General features: G+C 38.5%; 1 protein-coding gene across 12 annotated transcripts in view; it reads right to left on the bottom strand.

Annotated features, from left to right (window-relative positions):
* TSGA10 (testis specific 10) overlaps nt 1-12,246 on the bottom strand; it is an 89,661-nt gene that overhangs the window by 33,805 nt on the left and 43,610 nt on the right. For 11 of the 12 annotated variants that reach the window (XR_009600186.1, XM_060413957.1, XM_027967062.3 and 8 more), the window contains 2 exons: nt 3,801-3,916; nt 1,398-1,552 (listed from right to left, as the gene is read on the bottom strand). The exons of the other annotated variant lie outside the window; for it this stretch is intronic. Coding sequence is in view for 10 of the 11 variants with exons in the window: in XM_060413957.1 (XP_060269940.1) it covers nt 1,398-1,552; nt 3,801-3,916 (271 nt within the window). In the remaining variant the exon portion in view is untranslated. The remainder of the gene's footprint in view (nt 1-1,397; nt 1,553-3,800; nt 3,917-12,246) is intronic. 12 annotated transcript variants of the gene reach the window in all.

Raw genomic sequence — 12,246 nt, 5'->3', positions numbered from 1 at the left:
CCTGTACAGTCCTTATCACTTTACTCCTAACTAGTGTCCTATCACTACTCTCACTTCCCTACAACCCACTTTTTACATGGATTAGCAAGTGACAGGATAATGCTTTAAAGATCCAATTGTAACATTTCATTTACATGATTTCAAGGATCCTCTACATCCATGATGATGGTATCTAAACTCAACATCTCATGTATTTTTGATTTGTTGCTTGTCTATACCATCTTATTTTTTACCCCCCTTCATGCCCCATACTCCCCTCCTTGCACTCTATTCTCTGGACATACTAAACTATCAAGAAATCTCACCACATTCTCTGATGAAAGCCACTGGGCTTCCATATAAGTTGTTCTACTTGTTTGGAGCACCTTTTCTCTAAACAGTGCTCGACCTGTCTGGATCTCCTTTCTCTAAATCTTTTCCTGGCTAATCTCTAGTTATCTTTCAGGGCAGTATAACCACCATCACTGTGTGGAAGGCTTCCTAGATCTTCTTCCTCCCCTAATCCACCCCCGGGCCTGAATCAGATGTCTCTGCCAAACTTCACTCATACATTATGCATGTGCCATTATGGCGCTCGGCATATTCCATCATAACAGCATCTTTCTTTATCTTGCTTTGAATTTTACCATAGACCTTTGGAAGGTATGCCCACTCAGCCTCAGTTTCCAACATAATACCTGGTACATGTCCATAAATATTTGTTGAATAGATGGATGGGTGAACGAGTGAATGGACTAGCTCCCTTGGAGGGAAAGACCCTCTAAGTCAGTTAGTACCCTTAGAGAGGGGAAAGACCCTAAGCCAGGGATGCTGCCTTTGCTTAAGACATTTGTAGAAAACAGCTTAGGAATTGCCTTCAGAATCAGTTTATGAGCTAGAAAGGGGGTCAATATTTCAAAGACAAATAAAACACCTTTATTTGTCATTGTTTGAACAACAAAACTGTGGGATGAAGTTTATCACCCAACTTTTTCACCAGTTCCATACGATCTACTCTCAAAGGCTGAAGATGATGGAGAAACACGCTCATTTTGAATATAAACTTCATTATATTTATGAAATATATTGCCTCCCAAGGTGGCTACTTGAAAATATAAGTTCTGGTGTGTCTTTAAAAAGAAATCAGTTTCACTGCTTTTTTAAAATTATGCTTTACATTCTGAGATGTTTGAATTAGTTATTGTTAGTAAAAGTTGATCAGAAATTGATGAGAGAAAAATTTATTTAAAAATATTAGCTAGTGAATTTGAACATATATTTCCTAAGACTATCTTGAAATATTTCAAAATTAGATTTAAAGTTCCTCCTCTCTAGGGAAAAAAAATTGGGAAAATCCTATTATTTTATTCAGATTCAAGTTCAAACATTTCTTTTAAATCACAGTTCTCAGAACATACTTTCATTGCCAAACTCTCTCCAAGGGATGCAATATTCTCAGATTTTTTATCCAAACATGCTTGCAGGCATTCCTTTTCTTTAGCCAAATCATTGAGGGTTGCACCAAGAATGCTGATTTCTTCTCGCTGGGCAATACTTTGTCTTGTAAAATTATCTAAATGTGTAATCATAAAGGCATTGTTTTAAACAAGATAAAATTTTTTCCAGTTCAAGCAGAGTGATGTACTTTTCAAAGTAAATTCTCCTATATTATATTCAATGACTAAAGATAAAATACTCTATCCCAAATTTTAAAATGGCTTTTGTTGTTAGTGATTAAAAATGAAGATTAATCATTCTAAATGACTTGTAAATGAAAAAGCACAATTAACACATTTGAATTAGAACAGCAAAGGAAAGTTCTATATAACAAGTTCTCAAAGTAGAATGTGTGGTGGGAGAGGGGAAGGTGTGTGGAGGAAGTACATGGAATGTTGATTTTTTTCTCTCCTAATCTCACCTTCCTTTAGCTTCGAATCACTGTTGCATATAAATTGGTAACTACCAGATCTTAAAAATACATTCAGTTAAGTCATCATCGGAGTCAAATGTCTTCTAATATTCTGATTTTTTCTACAGCACTGTTATAAACATTCCTAGAAAAAAAATCATCCCAGGAAGTCTGATTTGCTTTGTAAGTATGCTGGAATGCCAGTGTCCGTGTTGACGTCTTGTATAATTGGTACAGAAAAGTGGTTTTCAAATGGTGGTTTCTCAACCAGAACCATCAGCATCACCTGGGAACTTGTGAGAAATACAAATCCTTAGGTCCCATGCTAGACGTACTGAATTAGAAATTCTGAGTGGGCAGAGCAATTTATGTTTCAACAAGCACCCTGGGAAAGATACAAAAGCCCTGGCATATCCTGCTCCAAGGAGCCCGGCTCCAGTGAGCTTAGCTCTCCTGAAGTTTGAGGAGCACTGGTCTAGACCATCTCTACCCAAAGAAACTCAGCGTGACTAGACCACTAGGTAAATGACTGCCAGGGCCACCCAGTGCAGCACTGAGAGCAGAATTCCATACCACAGAGGGTGATGTATGCAAAAGGGATGAATCCTGTTTCTTTTCCAGGCAAACTGCTTGTTTGGGGTGTTCCGATATCTGAGTTCATTCCCATTGGCAGAAAACACACTCTAAGCCAGTTCTAGAATCTCCTAGCTTAAAAAAAAAGTCAACCCCACATCCCATTTGTGCTACCACCCCATTTTTCTGCTACTCTTAATAGCCAAACTTCTGTTTGACTTCTGTTCTCTCCTGTCTCCACCATCTCATTTCCCAATCATTCCTCAGACTACTCCATCTTTCACATCGAACACTATAATTCAAACTTTTTGGGGACCCATGTTTCCAAAACAGCCAATGTGTCCATCCAATCAAAATTTTTTCATTCTCATCTTATTTTGCGTCTCGAAACTATCTGACAATTGATCATATTCTCCTTTCTAAAACATATTGCTCTCTTGCCTCCCCAAATGACACTCACTTCTGGGTTTTCTTCCTACTTCTTTGGCTCTTCTTACTCAGTCCTGGATCCTCTTCTCATTCTCTACATTTTCCCTAGGTGATTTCACGGTTTTAAAATATCATTTACATGCTGATGTGTCCTAAATGTATATCTTTAGCTTAGATTTCTCTTCTGAGATACTAACATCTATTTACCTACTTACCCTACATTTTTACTTGAACTTAAAATCCAAAAATGAGTTCCTCAATATTCTCCTTTTATATTTTCTTTTAACACTTTCTACCTCAGTAAAAAGCACCCTACCCCACCTAATTGCTTATGTCAGATATTTTTGATCTGCATAATAGCAAACCTTAAAAATCTTATTCAGTTTTAAAATGAGCACTTTTATTGTCCTGACCAAAATTTTAATTTAAAGTTATAAGAAGATTAAGTTATGACCATATTTTCATAAAGAACACTGGTAAGAAACAATAATAAGAGACCTCATAAAAATATTTTTTTCTATAAACTCAAATGAACTATAGATATATCCAAATTTATGTATACTTTCTACCAAAAATAGTATACGTGTAATACATTTCATTACAACAGCTATGGGCATGACATAATATAAAAGCTTATAAATTTAAAATTGGTCATCATAAATTTACAAAGTACTGTTACTTTGTTTAGCTATTCCTTCACTGAAAAATACGAAGCCATGTCTAAGTATTTATGGATCTAAGTTTAAGTAAAATATTTTACTATCAAAGAAAAATACGTATTCTCATGATTTTTGACTAAAAACTTTTAACTTAAGGATCTATTTCTAAGTTTCTCTACGTTATAACTGAAGAGAAGAAAACTTTTTTTTCCAGACTTAAAAAACAAAAAGGAACATCAGGAAAAACTCACCAATTTTTTCATCCAAGCACATAATTTTCTCCTGAGTAAGCTGTAGCTCATATTTTTTCTTAGCAAGGTGTCGCTGAGTATCAGAAAGATCTTTCTCTGTGTTTTCATATAAAAGTCTGTAAACATTTTAATAATAAAACTAATTCTGAAATTTTATGTTTTATCAACTTTTTAGTGTATTTAAATCTAAGAACTTTTAAGGAAACTAATGCACATTTTTTGTTCTTAGTATTTTCATCATAAAAACAAACTATAGGAGGTTTGAAATATAAAGGGTAAAAGAGGATACTCAATCTACCACTGTAACATAAACAACTTTAGTATTCATTAGTATTTTTTTGCTTTGCATAAAGTTACCATAATCTAAATTCAAACTTGAGTTCAGATGTTTTTCACCTACACTCAATCTTTAACATTTTTCAGTCTTATAATTTAGCCCTTCAAATTATCATTTTCTGCTGAAAAACTTTATATGAGCAATAGCATTTGCTTTCAAGTAAATATAACCATTTACTTAAGTCAGTCAGTTCAGTCAGTTCAGTCGCTCAGTCGTGTCCGACTCTTTGCAACCCCATGAATCGCAGCACGCCAGGCCTCCCTGTCCATCACCATCTCCCGGAGTTCACTCAGACTCCTGTCCATCGAGTCCATGATGCTGTCCAGCGATCTCATCCTCAGTCGTCCCTTTCTCCTACTGCCCCCAATCCTTCCCAGCATCAGAGTCTTTTCCAATGAGTCAACTCTTCGCATGAGGTGGCCAAAGTACTGGAGCTTCAGCTTCAGCATCATTCCCTCCAAAGTACTCCCCTAATATTAGACATTTGGGTTCATTTCAGGTTTTCATTAGTATAAATAAATCTATAATGAACAGTATTTCACTGAGTCCACAAACACTTAGTATGTAGCAGGCACTATGGTGAACTAGATGGGCAGGGACCCTGCTCTCATGCAATTCAGTCAATAAACAAATAAGTAGACAGACTATAATTTCTGGAAATATGGAAGCTAGATAATCTGAAAGTCCTCTCATCACAAAACACACATACTAAACAAGATGTAAGACGCATCCTTTAAAATGTATAGCAAAACTCAGAACAATATGTAAGAGAAGTCCCTTGGTGCCAAATCAGAGTAGTAAGTCTATGAACTGATGTCATATCAGCTATGGTTGGGGTTTACCTGTCTCAGTAGCCTAGAGTCTTGTCTTTTAACTCAGAAACAGAAGATGAGGCCACAGAAATGTCTGCCACACAAGTTTTAGAAATAAGATCCCCCACATAAAGCCACTAAGAGCTACACTATTAGTGGAGAGGCCAGACTAGAGGAAGTCAGCTTGCCAAACATTGCTAAAGCAGGGTAACAAAAATAACTAAACATCTTCGTTGTTGGGAAATCTCAATCTCAAGATAAGAAATCAAAATAAAATCTGGTTCCAGGATGGTAATATAATCTAGAAAACTTGGTGGAAATACACATAAAAGTTTTCTGGAGGGACATGACTTCAGCTCAGGCACAAACCAAATCCCAGACAAGGGTCTGTTGAAAATAAGCTCACAAACCAAAACAATATTGTAATTATCTTTCAATTAAAAATAAATTTTTAAAAAATGAGCTTACAATTCAACCTTAAAAACATACTAAGAAACAACCCAAACTTAGTGGGAATCAAAAGACACACAAACTAAATTAGATCGCAAAGAACTTCAGATTATAGCCTTATTAATAGAAATTTTAAAATAATTTTAAATACTAATACATAAAAAGTGTAATACAAATTCATAATAAAAGAGCCAGCAGATTTTAAAAAGAACCAAAGAGAACTTCAGGAAATTAAACTAAAGGCATTGAAATAAAAATTTTAAAAGGACATCAAATGACAAGGTTAAGAATAAAATAGGTACAGCTAAAGAGACAATTAGTAAGCTAGAAAAAAAAGCCAGATTAGAGAAAATTATCTATAATAGAGCACAGACAAAAAGACAGAACAAATACAAAGGAAAGTTTAGGAGATATAAACAACAGAATGAAAAGGTCCAATATTCACCTAATAATAGGGATTCCAGGAAAGAACAAACACAATATTCAAAGAAACAATGGCTGATCTCACACATGAACTCTCACACTAAAGAAATATCAATAAAAAACATGAAAACCAGCTTTAAGGGAATGTAAATCACAGGTAGAACAGAAAACAAATCTGTATCTAGTAAATGGGGGAGGGTAAAAGGACTTAAAGGCAGACAAGATTTCTATATCAACAATGCAAAAAAAAACTAGGCAGAATCTCTAAATAGACACTCCTCTAAAGAAGACATACAGATGGCCAACAGGTACATGAAAAGATGCTCAACACTGCTAATTATTAGAGAACTGCAAATCAAAACTACAACCAGGCATCATGTCAAACCAGTCAGAATGGCCATCACCAAAACCTCTACAAATAATTAATGCTGGAGAGGGTGTGGAGAAAGATGAATCCTATTACATTGTTGCTGCTGCTGCTAAGTCACTTCAGTCGTGTCCGACTCTGTGCGACCCCATAGAGTCTACCAGGCTCCGCCGTCCCTGGGATTCTCCAGGCAAGAACACTGGAGTGGGTTGCCATTTCCTTCTCCAATGCATGAAAGCGAAAAGTGAAAGTGAAGTCACTGAGTCGCGTCCAACTCTCAGCGACCCCATGGACTGCAGCCTACCAGGCTCCTCCGTCCATGGGATTTTCCAGGCAAGAGTACTGGAGTCAAGATATGTTTAGGAGGTTTTTATACCAAAGCCCAAAGGGGCTTAGGTTATAAACTACCTGATGTACTTTTTTTGAATGGTGATTTTGGAGCTTAAAACCAACTCCTCTGTGCACCCTCAGGAGCTGTTAAAAATCAGGGTTCTGGCGTATCGTGCAATTCTCCTGATTTCTCTTTAAGGTCTCATTCTCAAAACAAATTCCCACTTGGTTCTCAGACTACACTCCCCATCAGTGCTCAGCTGTACACACTTTGCCCAGTTCTAAGGAAACACTCACTCAGAGACACTCAAAATAATGCTTTTATAGATAATTGTTTATAATTAAGTAGATTCTCCAGAGAAACTCACACTAGTGAAACAGAAAATTCTACAGATGACAGCATTCATAAACCAAGCTACAGTGTATAGTGATGGTGTTTTATAGTTTCCATTCAGCATTTTACCAAATAATATAAGCAAGTTTGACAGCAGAGACTGAAATTTATGCTTTGCTACCTCAGAATGACTCTAAGACTTCAAATTCAAAATGAGAAATCTGTACCTATTATAAAACTCAGTCCACAGAATAGAATGCTTCCTTCACAAAATGACATAATCAGAACCAAATGATAGATTTTGAGAGTATTTTGGAAAAACGTCTTGACAGGTAATTTGTCTGACCAGAACTCAGATAGTGAAGGTTCTCAGTATAACATTAATATGGGATCTGACATACAGTTGCCATCTCTAGCTCAGAGTCCTGTTATAGATTTTGGTTGCTTCCAAATTTGGGCAATTATATTAAAGCTGCTACAAACACTATGTGTAGGTTTTTGTGTGTACATGACGTTTTCAACTCCTTTGGGTAAATGTCAATAAGCATGATTGGTGGATCATATGTAACTGTATGTTTAGTTTTGTATGAAACTTCCAAATAGCTTTACAAAGTGACTGTACCACTTTTAATTCCCATCAGCTCCTGTTGATCTACATTCTTACCAGTATTTGTTGTGCTTCCAATTTTGGCCATTCTAATAGCTATGTTTTAATATCTTGTTTTAATTTGCATTTTCAGATGATATATGATGTGTTGCATCTTTTTATATACTTATTTGATATCTCTATAACTTCTTTGATGAGATGTTTGTTAAGGTCTTTGGCCCATTCTAAGTGGGTTGTTGCAAAATTCAAAAAATCCTTATTGCAAAATTCAGACTTAAATTGAAGAAACTCGGGAAAACCACTAGACCATTCAGGTATGACCTAAATCAAATCCCTTACGATTATACGGTGGAAGTGACAAATAGATTCAAGATATTAGATCTGATAGAAAGAGTGCCTGAAGAACTATGGACTGAGGTTTGTGACACTGTATAGCAAGCAGTGATCAAGACCATTCCCAGGAAAAAAGAAATGCAAAAAGGCAAAAATGGTTGTCTAAGGATGCCTTACAAATAGCTGAGAAAAGAGGAGACGCTAAAGGCAAAGGAGAAAAGAAAGATACACCTATTTGAATGCAGAGTTCCAAAGAATAGCAAGGAGAGATAAGAAAGCCTTCCTCAGTGATCAATGCAAAGAAATAGAGGAAAACAATAGAATGGGAAAGACTAGAAATCTCTTCAAGAAAATTAGAGATTCCAAGGGAACATTTCATGCAAAGATGGGCTCAATAAAGGACAGAAATGGTATGGACCTAACAGAAGCAGAAGATATTAAAAAGAGGTGGCAAGAACACACAGAAAAACTATACAAAAAAGATGTTAATGACCCAGATAATCATGATGGTGTGTTCACTCAGCTAGAGCCAGACATCCTGGAATGTAAAGTCAAGTGGGCCTAGGAAGCATCACTACGAACAAAGCTAGTTGAGGTGATGAAATTCAGTTGAGCTATTTCAAATCCTAAAAGATGATGCTGTGAAAGTGCTGCACTTAATATGCCAGCAAAGTTGGAAAACTCAGCAGTGGCCACAAGACTGGAAAAGATCAGTTTTCATTCCAATCCCAAAGAATGTTTAGACTACCGCACAATTGCACTTATCTCACACACCAGCAAATACTCAAAATTCTCCAAGCCAGGTTTCAACAGTACATGAACTGTGAACTTCCAGATGTTCAAGTTGGATTTAGAAAACGCAGAGGAATCAGAGATCAAATTGCCAACATCTGTTGGATCAGTGAAAAAGCAAGAGAGTTCCAGAAAACATCTATTTCTGGTTTATAGACTACGCCAAAGCTTTTGACTGTGTGGATCACAAGAAACTGGAAAATTCTGAAAGAGATGGGAGTACCAGACCACCTGACCTGCCTCCTGAGAAATCTGTATGCAGGTCAAGAACCAACAGTTAGAACCAGAACAGACTGGCTCCAAATTGGGAGAGGAATAGGTCAAGGCTGTATATTGTCACCCTGCTTATTTAACTTATATGCACAGTACGTCACATCATGCAAAACACCAGGCTGGATGAAGTACAAGCTGGAACCACGATTGCTGGGAGAAATATCAATAACCTCAGATACACAGATGACACTACCCTTATGGCAGAAAGCGAAAAAGAACTAAAGAGCTTCTTGATGAAGGTGAAAGAGGAGAGTGAAAAAGTTGGCTTAAAGCCAACATTCAAAAACCTAAGATTGTGGCATCTGGTCCCATCTCTTCATGACAAATAGATGGGGAAAAATGGAAACAGTGAGAGATTTCATGACGCCTGCTCCTTGGAAAAAAGTTATGACCAACCTAGACAGCATTTTGAAAAGCAGACACATTACTTTGCCAACAAAGGTCTGTCCAGTCAAAGCTATGGGTTTTCTACTAGTCACGTACGGATGTGAGAGCTGGACTATAAAGAAAGCTGAGCACCGAAGAATTGATGCTTTTGAACTGTGGTGCTGGAGAAGACTCTTGAGAATCCCTTGGACTGCAGGGAGATCAAACCAGGCAATCGTAAAGGAAATCAGTCCTGAATATTCATTGGAAGGACTGATGCTGACCCTGAAACTCCAATACTTTGGCCACCTGATGCAACAAACTGACACACTGGAAACGACCCTGATGCTGGAAAAGATAGAAGGCAGGAGAAGGGGATGAGAGAGGATGAGATGGTTGGATGGCATCACCAGCTCGATGGACATGAGTTTGAGCAAGCTCCAGGAGTTGGTGATGAACAACAAACTGAGTGAATGAGCTGAAGTGAGTTGTTTCTTATTGTTGAGTTTTTTAAAAGCCCTAAATATAATTTGGATGTGTGTGTTAGTTTCTCAGTCATGTGTGACTCTTTGTGACCCCATGGACTGTAGCCCACCAGTTCCTCTGTCCATGGGATTCACCAGGTAAGAATACTGTAGTGGGTTGCCATTTCCTTCTCCAGTGGATCTTCCAGATCAGGAATCAAACCTGAGACTCCTGCATTGCAGGCAGATGCTTTACCATCTGAGCTATAACCTATCTGTTATGAAGGTACAAATGATGTACAATATTATATATTTCATGTGTATAATACAGTGATTCACAATTTTTAAAGGTTATATGCCATGTATATCTGACTTTATTTTGGGGGGCTCCAAAATCACTGCAGATGGTGATTGCAGCCATGAAATTAAAAGACGCTTACTCCTTGGAAGGAAAGTTATGACCAACCTAGATAGCATATTCAAAAGGCATTACCTTGCCAACAAAGGTCCGTCTAGTCAAGGCTATGGTTTTTCCAGTGGTCATGTATGGATGTGAGAGTTGGACTGTGAAGAAAGCTGAGTGATGAAGAATTGATGGTTTTGAACTTTGGTGTTGGAGAAGACTCTTGAGAGTCACTGGGACTGCAAGGAGATCCAACCAGTCCATTCTAAAGGAGATTAGCCCTGGGATTTCTTTGGAAGGACTGATGCTAAAGCTGAAACTCCAATACTTTGGCCACCTCATGTGAAGAGTTGACTCATTGGAAAAGACTCTGATGCTGGGAGGGATTGGGGGCAGGAGGAAAAGGGGACGACAGAGGATGAGATGGCTGGATGGCATCACCAAATCGATGGACATGAGTTTGAGTGAACTCCGGGAGTTGCTGATGGACATGGAGGCCTGGTGTGCCGCGATTCATGGGGTTGCAAATAGTCAGACATGGCTGAGCAACTGAACTGAACTGATATCTGAATTATTTCACTTAGCATAATACCCTCAATGTCCATTCATGTTGTTGCAAATGGCAACATTTCATTCTTTTTTATGGTTGAGTAGTATCCCATTGTATGTGTGTATATATATATACACATATATTTATACACCCATCTTCTTTTTCACTTATCTGTTGATGAGTAACATTTAGGTTGTTTCCATATATTGGCAATTGTAAATAATGATTCTATGTACATTGGGTTGCATGTATCTTTTCAAATTAGTATTTTTGTTTTATTCCGATAAATACCCAGGAGTGGAATTGCTAGGTCATATGGTAGCTCTATTTTTAATTTTTTGAGAAACCTCCATACTGTTTTCCACAGTGGCTACATCAATTTCCATTCCCATCAGCGGTATATAAGGGTTCCCTTTCCTCCACATCTGGCCAACATTTGTCATTTGTGGTCTTTCTGATGATAACCATTCTAACAGCTGTGAGGTGGTATCTCATTGTGGTTTTAATATGCATTTCTCCGATGCTTAACATTTCTGAACACTTTTTCATGTGCCTGTTAGCCATCTGTATGTCTTCTTTGGAAAAATATCCATTAAGTTCTTCTGCCCATTTTTTAATTGAGTTGGTTATCTTTTTAAAGTTAAGTTGTAGATAGCAGTTCTTTATCAGAGATGTCTTCAGCAAACATTTTCTTCCAGTCTGTGGCTTGTCTTCTCATATACTTGATATCATGTTGAGCAGAGTATTAAGCCTTCAATTTTTTTCCCCATTTTTTTTTTTACTGGAGGCTCAGGTGGCACATAACATGGCTTCAGAGGTAGGGAGGAGCAGGGAAACAAAAAATAAACTGGGGTGGGAAAGAAAAACCACCAGGAGGAGGGACGATCTGGCTGGTTCCTTCTCAGCCTGATTTAGGGGAGGGAGTTGGTGCCTCTGAACAACAAGGATGGATCCCTTCCTTCAACCCTTGGTAGGGGAGAGAGGAAAAAAAAGCAAAAGGGTGTTGCTTTGGCCCTCCTGAGTCTCAAGGAAAGGAGGGAAAAGCAAGTGTTTTGATGTCATGAATTATGGGAAAGAGCAGAAGGAAGTGCTGGGTAGGATACAGGTCAGTGGGAAAAACTGGCAGATACCAGATGGTGACTCTGGGTGTCCTTTGAGTTGGAATCACTCCAGTATGGTGGCTGGGGGGTCCCCACTGTTGACGGGTGCTGAGGTCTCTGGGGTGGTGGGCTGCCTCGGTCCCAGGGACCGCTGCAGTCTCCGCTGGAAGTAGGGGCAGTTTCATGGGTGCTGGGGCTCAGGTTGGGAGCTGTCATGGGGCCTTGGCTGGGCTTGGTCTCATCATCCCCACCTTCTGTGGTGGCCTGCTGGGGTGGCCTGGGGTGGCAAGGCCCTTACTACCTGGGTCAGAATCTGGGTGGGGGTATCCACTCAAGCCCTGCTGCTGGTCTCCTCCAACGGGGCTATCTCTTTGGGTTCTATGCCATCCGTGCCCTCTGTGGGCTGCTGCTGGTTGGGGGCCAAGGGCCTCACACGAAGCCCTGTCAGTAGAAGAAGGGTGGTGGGCTCCTTCGTCTGGGCCATTGCCCAGAGTCTTTGGCATGC

The sequence above is a fragment of the Ovis aries genome, chromosome 3 (assembly GCF_016772045.2).
Source record: "Ovis aries strain OAR_USU_Benz2616 breed Rambouillet chromosome 3, ARS-UI_Ramb_v3.0, whole genome shotgun sequence".
Lineage (NCBI taxonomy): Eukaryota > Metazoa > Chordata > Mammalia > Artiodactyla > Bovidae > Ovis > Ovis aries.
This window is presented reverse-complemented; position numbering and strand designations above follow the sequence as displayed.